The 17,275-nt window shown below is 38.3% G+C and overlaps 1 protein-coding gene across 5 annotated transcripts in view; it reads right to left on the bottom strand.

Annotated features, from left to right (window-relative positions):
- Positions 1–694: 694 nt before the first annotated feature.
- Positions 695–17,275, bottom strand: part of CSNK1A1 (casein kinase 1 alpha 1) — a 36,872-nt gene continuing 20,291 nt past the window's right edge. For 2 of the 5 annotated variants that reach the window (XR_010885631.1, XR_010885632.1), the window contains 7 exons: positions 14,928–15,067; positions 11,441–11,519; positions 10,315–10,389; positions 8,980–9,086; positions 7,976–8,124; positions 3,267–3,425; positions 695–1,563 (listed from right to left, as the gene is read on the bottom strand). Coding sequence is in view for 3 of the 5 variants with exons in the window: in XM_013953505.2 (XP_013808959.1) it covers positions 1,556–1,563; positions 7,976–8,124; positions 8,980–9,086; positions 10,315–10,389; positions 11,441–11,519; positions 14,928–15,067 (558 nt within the window). In the remaining 2 variants the exon portion in view is untranslated. Of the gene's footprint in view, positions 1,564–3,266; positions 3,426–7,970; positions 8,125–8,979; positions 9,087–10,314; positions 10,390–11,440; positions 11,520–14,927; positions 15,068–17,275 lie in introns of those variants that run through there. The other 3 variants (XM_013953505.2, XM_013953507.2, XM_067304779.1) reach the window with 3 other exon arrangements.

The following is a 17,275-nucleotide window of genomic DNA, read 5'->3' as shown; positions in this document are numbered from 1 at the left end:
CTAGAAGAGCTAACATATAAAACATTTACACAATAGGCATCTGGCAGCATTTTCAGACATTTTTTTTAATTTATTCTGACATGCTATAAAGGAATAAATTACACTGTTAAAGAATTACCAGCAATAAAAGTATTCTTTCTTTCAGCTGGGCTAGAATAGGAGTGAGAAGGAAGACAGCCTGGGGCAGTAACCAATGTGAACTCTGCATGGTATGAGGCTGTCCCCAAGAACAAGTATAAATCTGGTCATATCCACTTCACAAGAACTTGAAAGAAAATGCCTTGGTTTAAAACCATCCAAATACTTCCATTCAAATTTTTCTCAAGACTAGCAATCACAAGTCAGTCCAGCCGATGCATGACATGGCAACACTTAAAGGCTACCAATACCGGGTCTGCAAAAGATGCCATTTTGTTTTAAAAAATCCAATCTTCATATAGAGGGCTGGGTCTCAAACAGGTTATAAAAATGCAAGACTGCCCCTCCCCCCTCAAGGAAAAAATACAAAATTTATTTAAAAACAAAAGTGAGGAAGAGTTACAACACTAAATCTAAAATGATTTAGAAAGAAATATGACTTCTTTTGCTTAACAAATGGCCTTGAAACCTGGTTTTAAAAAAAACAGGGGTGATGTAATTTCTTAAATTGAATTAACAAGGCAAATTAAAAAAAAATCTCATTTCCTTACAGAAACAGTTTTTAGTTTTTAATGAACTTGTAAACAAAAAAGCTCCCGCTTCAAAATAAAAACAAAATCCCAGATCGTATAGATGTTTACAGTGATTACATTTATCTAAGCAACTTACATACAGGTTCAGTTGTAAGATGTTAACTAAATTTCTGTGACAAATATGCTGTTTTTCCTTTTATACCAAGAACATTATAGAGTTAATGCAGAGTCCTAAAGATTATCTAGTAGTCGCTAAGTTTCTCTTAAGTCTTCACTTTAGATGCTGTTATTTCTAGCACAGGTAAGCAGGCAGAGTCTTTCATACGCTTAAAAACTGGAATCTTTGGTTACTACCATGTCAGCTGGCTTGGTATGTTGCACATAGAAGCCAACAACTTTAAGAATGTTTTAAGTGTACAACTTTCAAAACCCAGGGAGGAATAACCAGAAAAGAGTGCACAATTGTGAGCATTTACAATTATCACAACTGTTGCCGAAGACTGTTCATGCCATTCTTCCAAAACAATGAGATCTCATAAGCAGTGTAGTTCAAAGTAAAAAGGTAACAAAAATTGGCATATGCACAATTTTCTCCACTTGTGTGTCAACCATTAGTTAACTTTTCCACTTGAAAAAAATGCAATAGAAAACTGGACACCATGTTTCACTATCTCAGTAATATTCACAATTACAGCTGCTACAACTCAAAGTGCAGCATCATCGACGCTGCCCAGAGCCAGTTTATACTGATATTAAGTTCTTTACACCAAGTAAATGGTTGCCCACAGCCACTGGCAAGTGTACTTATGAACTAAAATTTCTAGGATTTGGGGAGTGACAAGTCCTGCTCCGATCTGCTCTGCTTTGTCCCATCCTCTCCATGCTCAGAAACCTGCAAGATAAACACAAGGGCAACTTACTGACACTGGAAGAAAATGAGAAACAGCCTCCATGGTAGGAGAATTAAACACCAACAATTACGGTCATTCACAGGGGAAAATGTTGCTCCATCTTAGAACCGCAGAGTTCCCGATATCCTTTTCCAAAGCTAACAGCATTTGCCATCACCCTTTAGCTCAAACACACACCTCATACTCGCACCTACTGCTGCAATGGAACACACGATTATGCACCAGCTGCATGTCACATTCCTCAAACAGGAATTCAGACCAACAGTTTGAAAATAAGATGTGTTATTGCCACTAGGAAGCAGGATGTAATTTCATAGGATTGTTTTCTCCTTGTCTGCAATGCCTCATGTTTATTTCCTTGAATGTCAAACTGTCATCTGATTGCGGTGGTGCTCTTCAGAGACGCAGTACGGCAGTGTCACACAGACAGAAGGGGAAAGAAACAAAAATAACTTACCTTACAGTAACTGGTGTTCGCTACATGCTCAGATGTATGACTCTCTGGGTGACCAGAACAGAAATGAGAACCTTTGACAGTGACTAGGAACCCAGCCTACCTTCTGTCCTTGGAAGGACAAGTGAAACAACTTGTGTGACAGGAAAGGTGGGGTGTCAAGAACAATTGCTTCAATGTTCAGAACTCCAAAATACAAGTTCAATACAATGAGGAAAGGGGAGAGTAAAGGAACACATACACAGAACTCAAAGAACCAGTTACTGCAAGCTAAGTCAGTCTTCTCTTCATGTGATTTCTTATATTCCCATTTCTGGTGACTCAGGTAGTACTATGGTGCTATTACAGGGTAACAAGAGTCAACCAGAGACTACTTTGCCAAGCAAGTTTCCGTCCTGAATGCCTTCCAAATAGCATGGTATTTTGTGAATGTATGAATTAACTTGGACAACAACTCTGAGTTTTTACAACAGAAATATCTTCAAAGTAACTGTAGACAAAGTTGACCTCAGCTATAGCTTGTACTGTCATCTGGACAGGAGCAAATGCAAGCAAGTCTTAAATGCAGCCTGACATTCAGAAATGTATCTGGATAGCACCTAGAAAATAGCTTAAATTCTTTCAGAATAGGTTACAGGTAACTTGGAAGAGATTCAATGGCTTTGAACTCAAAGTACTGAAGGATACTTTCCTGAACCTAATGGTAAAAATTCTGAAAAAAACCTGCAGCAGAATTAAGACAGAAACGTTGCTTCTTGAGTGCAAATTCTCACAGAAGCCCCAGTAATCCCTTAATCCCACTGGCATGAAGTTCCCCATAAACTTGATCAATTCAACAGAAAGTTACACTGCTTTTCCACTTAATGTGTTCAGCAAGGAACACAGATTCATTATTTGAACCACTTGCTCCACTAAAACAACCAAAACTAAGTTAAGAATGAGAGAGCGTGCTCCCCAAGTAGAAACAAATTCATTGCTTTAGAAGCCTTGACATTTCAAGTGAAAATGGGATCTTGAACCTGAGGACAAACAATATGCTAACAAGTTTGTTTTGGGCTACCAGTCTCTACTACGCAAAAGTCAGGAAAGCCACATCGCTTCTGAAGGGTAGAGCATGACGATCCAGACTCCATTTGACATCCAACAGATGAAAAAAATAACCAGATGACTTTTTAAATGTAACATGGATATCTTTGGCAGGCCTTCTTTATAGTTAGAAAAGCATCTAACCTGTAAATACATAGACATCAGTCATCTGGAGGATGGTTTTGTTCAACTCAGATCCATTTTAAGTAGCTCAAGAAACTATATTTGCACAGGCCAAAGCAATGTTACTATCGAAACTGGAGCACACTGCTGGCCTTCTTCAAAGTAAACGTCTTTGAAAAACTAGTGGGAGACATAAGAAGATGTGACAGAATTAGAGACATCTAAACACAAATCTTCAGCAGTTGTCCCTTCAAGCAGCAGAGATCACCTTTCCTTTAATCACAAGCAAGGGAGCAACAGTTTGTTGTCCCCATGTATGAGAACACCTGCTGAATAACTTTGTTCTTTGTGGTCAGTTCCTGAAAACAAACTATTTCAACATCCAGCCTGAATGACTGAGCAGCCCTGTGATACGTGCACTGCCGTCAAGAGTGTCCACCACTCTTTTCTGATGGTGAGGGCTCCCCTCTCCTCTTTCCACATTGTTCTACACAGAACACTGCAGACAACAGTGATAAAATCACCCAAAGCAAGTTGCTTCAGATTAGAACTACTCAAATCCAAGGTATTACGTGCAAAAGAATTCCCAACTCTACAAAGAGCAGTCAGAAATTAGATTCAACCCAAAGTCCCTTGCAAATCCTTTTAAGACTATGTAGATGAGTTCTCAAACTCAGGCACTGCTGTTAAATGAGCTGACAAAATGGTCACGCAGCACACAGACTTTGCCAATATAAAGAATATGCTAAAAAGTTTCCGCAGGCATGTCTCTATAACATAAATCTTCACTATGTACAGGACTAGTTCAAATCTGCACATTCATCATTGCTCCTCATCCATCCAAGATGTTCCCCAGAATTCTGATAACCTCGGGGCCGTATGAGGGATGCTCAAACTGCTTTACCATTTCTGTAAGCATAGATCTGATCAAAAGTGGCAGAATAACTGTACTGTCAGGCTCTAAGGAGCTCCTGTACTTGAGAAGCGTTCAAACTTTTCTCCTATTAAGTAGATGAAAAACAAGCAGTGAAGTCTTGAATTGTCAATTGGCTAAACCTCAAGAAGCGAACAAACTTTAAGTCTGTTCTGAGAATTCCTGCCAATGACCAAAGCCTTTCAGTGAATGCTAATAGGACTGCTGACAGGCTACAGAATTCCGCACTGAAGTGAATTAAAAACATCTCTTGCAAATAGATTGATCAAATGTATCCTGGGGATTGACAGTTATGAGTCAGTTTTATATCTGAGGGAAGCTGACTGCATGCACGGTCACAAATTGCACCTGAACAGTCATACTGCACTGTCAAGAGATCCAGAGTTAAACTTCCTGGAATCAGAAGAACATCAGAAACTCTATCCCTTGAAACAGTTCCTCTCTCCCAAGTTCAAAAAATGCTGATCTTGCTGTTACAAAAGACACTGTACAGGGTTCCAGAAGAGGGACAGATGAGAGAAAAAAAAGATATGGGTCTGAGTTAAGACAGCCAAGAATATCTGCAAATGAGCATACTTACAGTGTAAGTAGTGTAAATCTCTGGATGAATTAAGATTCTTCCAAGATGCATGCTTTCAACAGTACCTGCACTTTGTACAGTATACTCTAAGATTTTTATCAATAAATGCATCTGTATATTGCTATTTCTAGTACTCTTATTAAACTGGATATAGTTACAAAGTGGGTATAATTTGATATGGTCAAACCTTTCAAGACTCTTCAGGATAGGCTTTGCTACAGCAATTGCGTAAGAATTATACAGAACTCAAAAAAATTATTCAGTATTTCATTAATCTTTAATATGACAGCAGTATATAAACCAGAACCTCCTGCTTGAGCTTAACTCATTTCAGAAGATCTTCAACTGGTAATACTCCTCACAAAAAGTCATGTAGGATTTTAGAAACTTAGGACCTTTATTTTAATGAAGAGATTAAGCTAACTATTTAGGAACCTGGGGAGGCCTTCATAAGTTTGACAAGTATTACTTTAATGCTTTGCTGACATTACAGCTTAATCAAGCCAAAGATCATGAACCTTTTTTTTTTTTTTGGGGGGGGGGGCAGCAGAGTGAGGGAACCATTCATCCAGAAGGCTGTTACTCCATACAAGAGACAATGAAATTCTACCACAAAAACAGTAACTTCTTCATGGCTGTAACTATGGGCCTTACTACTGCCCTAAAACAATGCAATGAAAAAAATCTATGAAGAAACAGAAATGGTCTACAAAGTTCACTCACTAGAGACCCTCACTGTATCCACGCTTGTCACTCAGATGTGGCTTTGCATTCTGTCACTGAACCATCACTAGAAAGTGGAGGCCAATAATCTTCATAATTACCTTTTCTTCACTTACAGTATGGCATTTGGTCAGAGATAGTCTGAGTCAGGCAAGTAGCCCTTTAAACCTCAGACTACTTTACCAGCAAAACAAAGTTTCATGTGCATACAACCTAATTTAAGCCAGTTTCTATTTTCAGATCTTCACCTCCATTAAGACCTTCACTGTAAAGAAGAGTGCTGTTGCTGTGAGGAATCTGTGTTCTTGCTCAGACTGTTTCCTCCTGCTCTAACAGACAGCCTTTCCACATACCCCCAACATCAGGCTGGATTCAGGAGTGGGTTCTGAACCCCAGTCAGAGCTTCTGTACTTCGGGGGGTGGGGGTGGGGATCTAAACCCGGGTATTTAATCAGTTAGTCTATTACATACCAGTGTTTCAGCTGAAGTTAATTGTTTATAGCCTTCAGTATTGTAATGCCTGTCAACTCCAGCAAAGCAAGTTGGACTTTCTGCCACAAAGAATCTGACATTTAAATGTAGCTTACTGAAAATGTGTCTTCAAGAAACTGTTTCAGACTGAGCCTTGGGAAGACCAGCAGATACTTCATTTCATTGAGAAAAATGAAGAACAACAGTTGTGCTTTTATTAAGTTGCTTTGATACCTGGTAAGGTTTGAGCGCAGTCACAATACATAAACAAGGTTCTGATAAACTTACGGTAAACATTTCAAGCATAATACAAAGTCTCCTCTGCATTTCCTTGACTCCTAGTCTGCCGTGTTAGCTGAATGTCTTGTAATTCTTATCTACAGTATTGGCAACACTTTACTGTTTGCATCTGCAAATCAGATCTTCCATAGAAGAGACAAGACAACCCAAGCTTACTGTCCATACTCATCAGCATGTGACAGTCCTTGTTTCACCCTCCTCAAAGTGTCCAGCTTGGATTCACCTCTGTTACCAGTAGGTGCAAGTAACTATGCAACCCTGGACTATACAAGTTACACAGAGCAAGTTTTTCTCTGGGGATATGAAGGCCCATTTCAAAGCATTAAAAGTAGTGAGAACTCATGAAAGAGATATTACAAACCGAAGGCAAAACTCTAATGATTCAACTTGACTGCATTTGCAGCAATGAGTATTACCATTCCACTTTTGTAAACTTGCCAGTTCAAAGCACAGTGCCGCTCAGCTGATCCATAAGCATTGCAGCCATACCTTAAGGCCAACTTCTGTCAGTTTAAAAATAAAGCAGCTGTCTATACCTTTAGTAAAATAAGAAGGTTTATATTTAAAAAGCTTCAATGGGATTTTCATTTTAAGAAAAAGTGACAGTGCCAAAACGAAGGTCAAGACAAAACATTACTGAAGAGTAGCAAGAAGTAGCAACACCTCAGTATGTAACTTAAATCTAGCTTTTCTGTTACTCACTTGGGCAACCACACTGGCTTCAATTTTATGCATAGCTCATCCTGAAGAATCAGTTTCACATCAGGACTGGCTGCAATAGCCATCTGCTGTTGCAGTGTTTCATTCTAGTGACTTACTAGACTAACACTGGAAGATTTACTTGAAAAAACATTGAATTTTAAAAAGTCCCCAGAATGTGCAAAACAATCTTACATGCCTTTTCAGAACCACTCAGTTTCAAATTTTAGAACAATCAGATCTTGAATATTTCACAACATTTCCCCTTGAAATCATAACCTGGAAACATTATAAACAGTCAAGAAATCTGAAGACCCACCCCAGAACATCCAGACACTCCAGAAAATTGTGACTTGGCAGTCCACAGCAGTTCAGGTTTATTTCTCAATTTAGGCAAGACACTTTGAGCTCACTGGCCCTTTCCTTTACCTCTGGACCAAATGTCTCAATGTAAACCCTCTGGAGGAAGCCAGATAATTCACAATTCTCTGTTTCCAACATTTCAGGCATACAGAACAGAAGCAAACCCACAGCATTATTACAGCTGAAATAGAGTAGAACCCAAAGTCTCTAGATCCTTGCCTAGTTAATGAGAATTACCCCTAAGAAGTGTTAGGTCTAGGATTTTGGATTGTATTATATATTTTTATGTAAATAAATATATATATATATTCATATGCATATATATATATATATATATATATAAATAAATAAAAATATAACACATTCCCAACACCAAGTCAGTTTCTTGTTTTTTTGGAAAGGGGTTAATGCGGGAGCAAAAGATGCAGTGGTTAAAATGACCCAACATCCCCAGAAGAAATGATATGAAGAACAAGGACATTTTGGTATAAAGTTAGTAGTCAAATTCTCCAAGGACGTCTTTTTTGTTTTCGTTTTTTAAATGAACAGCCAAATATATTTTTTAAACCACCTCCTTGATCTAACACTTAAATTGCCGACGTTGTCCAAATTAGTGTAATTTTTTTTTCCTGTAACGTCACTTGGTTCTTGGCTACTAACCTTTCATGTTACTCTTGGATTTGTCAGTTTGCTTGCCTGTGGGGGTTTGGGCCTGCTGCCCCTGCCCACTGGAAGAGGCTGCCTGCTGTGCTGCTTTCTGCTTTAACATTGTCCAGTCAAATGTGTAGTCATATTGGTGGTTCAGGGTCCTAGAAAAGAGTGAAATACTTTATTGCAACACATCATAGCTACCTTGTTACTAATATCAAGACTGCTGAAAAACCAGAACTAGAAATTAATTTTATTTGTAACCTGCTTTGGAAATTACAAATGGTATATAAATGCTGATTATTGATAACTCAAAGGGATTCTTGAAGCAAGCACAAATACCATCAAGCAGTGTTTTCTTCACTGTTTATGCAAAAGTCTGCATTTGTAAAAGCATTTCCTCACAACCCAGCTTATCCCTTTGTCTGCACTGGGGTTCTGAGCTTTTCTTTAGAGCTTTAAAGAGAGACTATGGTACTATAAATCCCAAATTCTTCAATAAAAATTTCTGGAGATTCCAGAAACCTGGATATTCTTGATAGCTTTCACAGACTATTCACTCTACAAAGTTGGGGTTTTGTTCTCATTTCTCTAACAAGCACAAAGAAACAGCACTACTGCTCTCCACTGAAATCAATCTCCTGGGTATCACCACTAGTCCCATCACCAATCTCCAAAAATAAAAAGCTTCCAACACTTCTATGAAGGGAACAATTTCTTAATCCACTTGCAACAGAATCTGAAGTGTGGGCTCAAACATCTGGCATTAGTGGTCAGATCATGCAACTCAAACAGGAGAATCTTTTCCTTCATACTTAACATTGCACAGTATTTTTCTGGTCTTCTGAATAGCAATTTGGATTCATTTTTCAAACTCTGAGAAGTAAAGAAAATCCCAGAACTCCTCCCTACACCATACACATATGGATCAGCTTTCTACAGTGCAAGTTCCACAAAGCAGTTACTGACTAGTACAGCACTGACAAATTTCTATACTTTTCTACTTGGAGACTGACCTGAAAAGAATACGGAATAATTGCCTCAGATACATGTAATCTGGTGCTTCTTCAAAGCGCAGGCCACGACAGTAGTTCAGATACATGGCAAATTCTGCAGGGAATCCCTGTAAATCAACAACATTAATCAAGCCATGACTTGCAATGAAAAGCCTTTTACAACCCTAACAGAATGCAAAAAAGCTATATCCCACATATAATGCCAGACAAAACTGTCTGAAGATTCAAATCTAAAAATTCCACTTTGCCTATAGTTATTATTTTGTACTTCAGAAAGTGGATTTCATCAGCAAGTTCCCAGGTACACATTCCTTTCCCTCTCAATTGACAGACTTGTTAGCTGGTATATGTTTTGCTTTACTCAACCTAATTAAACCTAGTTCTTATTAACTAGGTCTCTGAAATGAGTAACAATGGTCTTTTAAAGATTCTACTTCATACATTTTCTTGATAATCTATTTAAATATACTAGAAGCAAGGATACTTACCACTATTAAATGTGAGGACTTAAAACATGAAAACCTCTTTCAAAGATTCCCTACTTAATGTATTTGCACATTTACTGCTATATTAAGCCCCACCCTTGAGTAGGTAATAGTTTATGCATAAGCTAATGCTGTACTACAAGAGAGAAAACATGGGGTGGAACAACTTAGTGGTTTGGAAGAAGTCATCTCACTGTAAGGGTGTATAAATGTTAATGACTGGAAAGTGTGATCCTTGGTGCTTGCTATGTGATGTGCAGCCACTACCACCTGTTCCCAAGGACCTTTGATAACAAGGATACGGCAGCCACAGCTTTCAAGAGACAGGGAAGAAATCCTTTGAAGACCTAAAGGATAGCACTGAGAAACTGCTATTCTGCAACATGGCTTTAAAGATTACCTGACATCCAATTCTACTATAGCTTCTGTTCAAGATATAGAAGACAACCTGAAGAATCTTAAAGAGGCAGCAGCAAGCAGGCATAGGCAAGCTATACAGCTCTGCCTTGGTTTTATTTATCCAGAGGGTACAAGTAAAACATTCACCACAATTTTAAGAAACAAACAAGCCCCACTCGAGAAAACTTGTGAGCTTGCATAGCAGACAGTCACCAGGAACTGGAATGATGGCACCATGAAATGTTCTAATAAACGGCAGAGGATGACTGCCCTGTAACACATATTCACAATCTTTTTGAGTGGCCAACACACAAGAAATTCATGACTGTCATAAAAGCATTATTCAGCAGCAAATGCAGTGTGAGACTATCTAATACACTGGCTCTAGTTTTAAAAACACCAAAGAAAAGAACTTCCATTTTGCTGCATGACATCATTTGGAAACTCTTACCTTACACAAAACCTCAACAGGAGTGGACATTTTCTTTTCACTAATCTTTTCATATTTTTGCTTCTTTGTTGCAGCCTGTGGAACATGTAGGTCACAATATAAGAGAAATTGTGCAACACCGGATTAAGAGTAGCAAAAACAGCAACAACAAAAAAACCCAAACAAAAAACAAAAATCCCTTGGTCAACCAGAAGTATTTTACATGAAATCTCCAAGTCCCACGCACTTACTGCAAAGAGAATGAAGGTCAATCTGGTATTAAGATTTGGACACAGTTTAATACCATTTGTTGCAGTCTAATGCTTCTGTCACACGGCACAGCTCGTGTAGTTCTAGCTGTTGCTTTTGTCCATTAAATAGACCAGACTTGCATATCCATTTGCCAAAGTTCTATTAATTCCCACTCAGTACCCTATTCAAGTGCTGCCTGTGTGTTTCAGCAAGCAGCCATTACATTCATTTGCAGCTGAAGAGTTCTAGTGTTTCACAAGCTGCTTGCCTATTTAGAAGTCTTAGATCTGCAGCTGCAACACCATCTGAGTTACACAACTCCCACATGGATGAAGAAAAACAATTAAAAGATGGAAATAAACCACTGAAGTCCATATAATAGAAATAAATATTTGCCACACTTGTACTTGGTTACCATACATAATAATACTTGAAAAAACTCTGTTTCAGCTAATAATCATTCAGCCATTCTAGTCAAACTAGACTGAAGATATCACTACAGCTTAACTTGCTAGGCATGAGACTGTTTCCATGCTTTCCACAGCAACTGAAGAAGCCACTAAAAATGTTATTTTCCACTTCCCAAAGAGGGCCTCAGCCTAGGACAGGAGAATAACAACTTTGCAAGACTGACATAAGCTATTGTTTAGCATAAATTTTAAGAGACTTAAACAATACACATTCTGCCTCCTGCACGATAAGCAGAAAGAACCTTTCTTTTACATTCTATAAATACTGTGCCTTAGAAAAAGCTTCTTTGTATAACTGCAGTAGATATTGCATACAACAACCTATGCAGACCAGCAGTGAGCATGATTTTCAAACCTTAAAAAAAAGGTGTGGGTGTGGAGAGTTTAAAGAAAAAAAAGGAAAGAAAAAAGGCAACATAACCTACCTTTAATCCTTGCCAAGGCAGACTGGTTCTGTTAAAGTACATCAATACATAGCCTAGAGACTCCATGTCATCTCGACGACTGTAAAAAGGTAAGTAAAACCCCTGAATTACAAATTTCAGCATTTCATATTTTATTCCAAGATGTGTGAACATTGCAAAGTTAAAAAGAAGAATTAGGGAACAAAAACTAAAAACAGTTTTGGTGCTAAGAAAGTCTCTTTTTAATACAACTAAGACATTTGGAAGTTTAGGATACCACTGGCACACATGTAACAAGTCACCAAAACCAGGAGAGTGTTTTCATTCTTCAAGCAAGTCAGTAGGTGTTGTGCATGGTTAAGTTTCTTCTATCTGCAGTTACATTGTAATACTTAGGGAAGCATAAAACTTTGGAAAAATAAAGAAGAAAAGAAATGAAGCATTAAATGTCTTTCCCATTTAACTAAGTAGCTTGGATACAAAACTAATTAAAGTTTTAGAATGCATTCCTTGGTACATACAATTAAGTGATGTGCAATGTTACTTAACTTCTTTAAGGAAAACGAAAATCTTTGGCCTTCTTTACAGATCCTTGCCTAAACCTTGCTTCAGTCGGGGACCAATATTGAATATCTAGCCTCAAAACAGCAGTGTATTTACAAAGAGCATAACTCCATTCTTTCCTCAATTTCTTTTGTTAAAAATAATCTCAAATATCTCCATTTTTTTTTTAAAAGACAACTGGTATTTAGAAGGGTGTATGCCTCAATCTGAGAGCTACTGCTTTGCTTTCCTTCCAGAACAAATCTTTTCAAAGCAGTTTGGGAACTTCAGAAGTTAAGGGTCCATAGACTTCATGGAGAATCTGCATGCAGACTCTCTTCTGAAGGGCTTCAAATGTTTTCTGTACTGCATATGCTCTAGATTCGTGCTTCAGCCATATGAACACCGTAATACTTCGCTACACAGCTTCCATGATTACTAAGGCTAGTACAGTTCAGTGGGGCCGGGGGGAATGTTCCATGGTTGTTTCCTCCTGGCAAAGTCACCTCTTCCTAGCTATAGCAGAGTCAGATTTTTCCTCTGACTGCCCCTCTACTGCTGATACCTATCTTACATGTGACAGAAAAATAATTTAATCTGTTTTTCTCCTCCTGGTTCCCTTACCCTGAGAACCTGTCAGGTTTTGCTGCTGCTCTGCTACCCAAGCAGGATCTGCAGAAAGAGTATTTAGATGATGGCAGAAAAGACTATACCCCCCCACACCCCACCAAGAAGCAAAAGGCTGAGAGGGTGGAATACGAACAGGATTATATATAAAGCTGAGAGCAGAATGAAACTTTTACTTGAGCATAATCTAAAGGAACCTGAACAGATCTGCTGCCTCCAGTTTCATATTAGAAGAAAAACTACAGGTAAAGCTTCCCATTACAGCCAAGCCAACATAACCACTAGTTATTGCCAAAAAGTGCCTGCCTACCCCCCCCCCCAACCCAAATCTTGTACCAGCTTCCTGACCTTTCAGGGGGCCAGTTCAGGGAGTTAACCCAGTAGAAAAACCCACTTGGTTCCCTGAGCCAGTTCACCACAAGGACAAACAAGGACTAGCTGTGCACTGGGGTCAAGGAAGACAAGAGGGGTTCATTTCTCTTGACAACAGCAAGCTATTAGGTCATCTTAGCTGTAACATGAAACCACAGCCAAGGTCAAAGGGGTGAAAAATGACAGTAAATAAGACCACAAATTCCAGCCTGCAGAACTTGCTAGTTCCATTAGACTTGCAGATTTTAATCATCAACAGAATCCAGTGAACCAGTACAGAGCCATGACCTACAATTACATTTTTGGAGAAGGCAGCAGCGGATTCAACAGGCGGAAAGGCATTAATAGATTCCATCCACCACTCAGTTCATTCTTTTAGTACTTAAATATATAATTTTGTAGTAGAAAGTACAAAATTCAATTTTGAAACCTTCTTTGGAAATACTACATTGAGCATATACTGATAAAAGTGAATTTCAGGATTTGGAAGACTGGATCATAGTCTCCATTACTAAAACAAGAAATGGAAAATTTCAAACAGTGACTCAGGAATAGCTGCCATTACATATGAGAAGACATATTCTGTAACAGTAAGTAAAGCACTAACAGTTGAAACATCCTGCCACAGAACTTCAGGCCTGGCTTCTCTTGATTACGGGAACATTATTTGTTTGCTTCACTGCTTGCTTCTAGACAGTTTAATGACTTTTAACATGGACCACACTACTTTTCTAATTACATCAGAACTCCCAGTGCCAGCAGATAGGACACAGGACCTCTAACTGAATCTAAAAGCAATAGCGCTTTGCAGTTCCCTCCCTTCACTGTAAGGGACTACCACAGCTATTTCATTACAAGAAGAGCTTAAGGTCTGTAGTATGCATGTGCTTACTTCAGAAATTATACCCATCATTTGCTTTACCTGATCCACATATCAAGTAAGCTTAAATAATGACATTGAATTAAGGAACCTTAAGAAAATTGAAACAAAGAGGAAATATGCTCTATTTTAAAGCCCCAAATATTTCTAAGTTACATGTTCTGTTAAAGTCAGCCACTAGAAATTCTGCTGTTAAATCCTGATTAAATCAAAGGTCCAAGGCATAGACACTCAGGGAAGATTTAACTATGTCTCTAAGTGACCCTAGCGTCATGAGGTAAAGCCATGATATTACACCTATACGTTACAACATCTAGGCATACCAAGCAAGGAACAAAAGAAAGGCACTATTTGTTATCTCATGAGTGCCTAACACATGTTTCTGAAGAACCTGCAGGGCTATCTCCGCTGGACTGCTGCTAGGACACTGTAGTAGCAACATGATTTTTAATCCAGACAATAAAAATGTTTTTGTTGATTAAGCAGAGCTTTTTGTTTGTTTGTTTTTTAAGAAAAGTAGCTATGCCCAAATGTTAGGTAAAACAGTGCTGCAACTGCTCTTATGTGTATCAGAAACCAAAATACAGTATGAATGAAGTACTACGATTATGAAGTCTTGTTTGCAGGCAATAGAATAAACAGTAACTGGATAACTTGAAGGGGGAGGAAGACTATAGGACAAAGATACCACTTTTAGAATAAAGACCCTTTTTGGCTACAGAATTGCTTTTCAAGAGAGTCAATAGTGGCATCGACAGGTACAAATACAACGAGGAAAATGCACCATTATATTTGCGAAGGTCCTCTGATACCCTTCAGATCCACCTGAAATTATAGCTTGTCCTGAGAAAATGTATTCAGAACATGCACCTCTCATGCCTGCAAGATTTAGCCTCTCTCAAAAAAGCTTATCGGATGCCTTGTTTTTCTTTTCCTATCCATCTATAAGCAGCCAGAAAGAAAAGTACTTACCAGAGTGAAATATCCACACATATTCATATAAAATTAGTTTAGAGACTTCAGAATCTTACAAGAAAGATCATCTTACAACCTTCAAGAACACAGCAGTAATCTCCTTAAACTCACCTCTGTTCAATGCCAAGATGTGCATTGATACTGGCATATCGAGCTGTGCCAGTGAGATTTTTGTCTTCTCTGTATGGTATGTGTTGCCTTGTCCTGTTGTCCCGGTACTTTTTGGCCAAACCAAAGTCAATAAGGAATAACTTAAAGAGAAATGAAAATAGATTATATTCCCACACAATATAAGAAATTCCAACCTCTTTTACTATGTATTAGCTATAATTTAAGACAACCACACAATGTAAGAGCCTACAGTTTACAGGAAGCAAAGTAACATTGCAGAGTCTCAACTAGCTTTAACTAGCAAGTTCAAAATCTTAATACTGAATTAGTTCAAGCTTTTTCTCAATCCAGTGGAATAGATTAGATTGTGCTACTCAACACTTGTAGCATAGTTCTAAACTATTCTGTGTTACTACTGTAGTCTGTATCACACTAGCTCAGTGACTACAATGCACAATTTAGGAAGGGAATTAACGTGCAAAAGTACACTTCACAAAAACCCACTCACACTGAAGCAGTTTACACATACAAGCAGTTAATGGCAGCTCAGCAACTTAATGTAAATGATGTGCTATACTTCACTTAATCATAAAAAACACAGGCCATTTTGCAGAGTATAAGGCCAAAAACTTCAACAGCAAACAAGACACCTTGCTTTCAATCATACGCCCATTTTAAGACTACCAGAACACTATCACAGCAGCATGAAACTTTTGTTGATTATATTAATAGAGCCAGGAAGCTGGAGCCTAGTATATGGAACTCAATGTAGGTGTCTAATAACCAAGCTTGCCCAATGATTTGGTATTTAGCAACTACTGAGCAAGTGCTAATTAGTGTGCTAACAGCCAGCCTATCTATAAAGGTTAATACAGATTTTACCTTCTTGTGACAAGATTTCAGGACTAGACAACAAAAGCTAAGGCAGAAGTACATAAGAAGCATTTCAAGTTCTAGCAATCAATCTTCAAGCTACATATCATCAAGGGGAACGCCCAATTCCATTCCTGGGATTAATGCTACAGGAGCAGGAACTACAATCCCTATAAATTAATGCATACTGGTAAGGCAGCTATTGGGGGGATAGGGAAGGGGAGGTGATGGGAAGACGACAAGGTTAAGAAATTCTCTAAAAAACTATTCAATATCACCTTAAAGGTGATTCCAGAAAAGAAGATAAGACTTTAAATGCAAACAATTAACAGAGATTGACTTGCAGGCAAATCTGGAGACAGAAAGAAAGGCTCATTTGGGCACACTGGAACTGCTGTGAACTAAAGTGATGCTTGACAAGAAAGTATCATAAAGATACTGAAGAACTGAAGATTTCTGAAGCACACAGTAGCTATTTTTTAGAATAGCTGGTTGAAGCTTTTTAAAAAAAAAAATAATTCAGTCAGAGCAGAAAACCTTAAGCTGAAATCTTGCCACAATTTCTATGTAATCACAAAGCACAGTTCTTCCACATTTGCTTTCTACAAGTTGTTCTACTGAAAGTCACCCCAAAAGCCTAGAATGCTTTGAACAAGAGGATGTCAAGCAAGTTTTTAAATCTACTACGCTGGTCAGACAACAGTTTGGGAAGGCAGACGATGGGGGTGAGGTGATGGGGGGGTCTTTTCTTTGTTGCATCCAATACAGCTACCACTAGAGGTAGGTATTCACTTAGTGAGCAAGAACATGTTTTCAAGCTACCAGGAAATTAGTGATTTTGATACTGAACTCCTAAAGCAGATAATGTAAAGCTTGTATGTGATTACTATACTGCAAATGCAACTTTCCTAGAAGCAAAACTTGATCTCAAATGCAATTCCCTATCTTCTGATTAAAGCTTTGTAATCTGCTGACAGCCTCTGATGTGCAGTTTGCAACAGCTACTTTTGCAGGAACTTTGCTAATTAGTTTAAGCAAAACACTATGCCTTGAGAGGAGGAAAAAAAAACCCAAACACTATGCATACAGTCAGAATATTTTCACTGCACAGGAAGTTACAAACACTTTAAAGAACTCAAAATCTTTACTTGCTTTCCATAATCCTGGGGATCTTTCCATTAATAATGGTATGAAGGGATAAAGTCACAGATCTAGAATCTATGGTTAACATTGAAAGTATGCCTGTAATACATGAATACTTGGTGTCTAGCCCTTAAATGTATTTGGTACATACATGTTAAGACTACCTTCTTCCAAAGAGTTAAAGGCAAATGATGCTCTGTCTCTTCCACAGCTATTACAAGTGCTATATTTTAGACCTGAACAAGGAAGTTCTGTACATTCAAAATGCATGAGAAGGGCCTTAAAAAAAAAAAAGAATCAACTGAGCAATGCAGCCCTGTTTTTCACTAGCC

Source organism: Apteryx mantelli, chromosome 14, assembly GCF_036417845.1.
Source record: "Apteryx mantelli isolate bAptMan1 chromosome 14, bAptMan1.hap1, whole genome shotgun sequence".
Classification (NCBI taxonomy): Eukaryota; Metazoa; Chordata; class Aves; order Apterygiformes; family Apterygidae; genus Apteryx; species Apteryx mantelli.
Note: the sequence above shows the minus strand (reverse complement) of the source record. Positions and strands in the feature narration are given on the sequence as shown.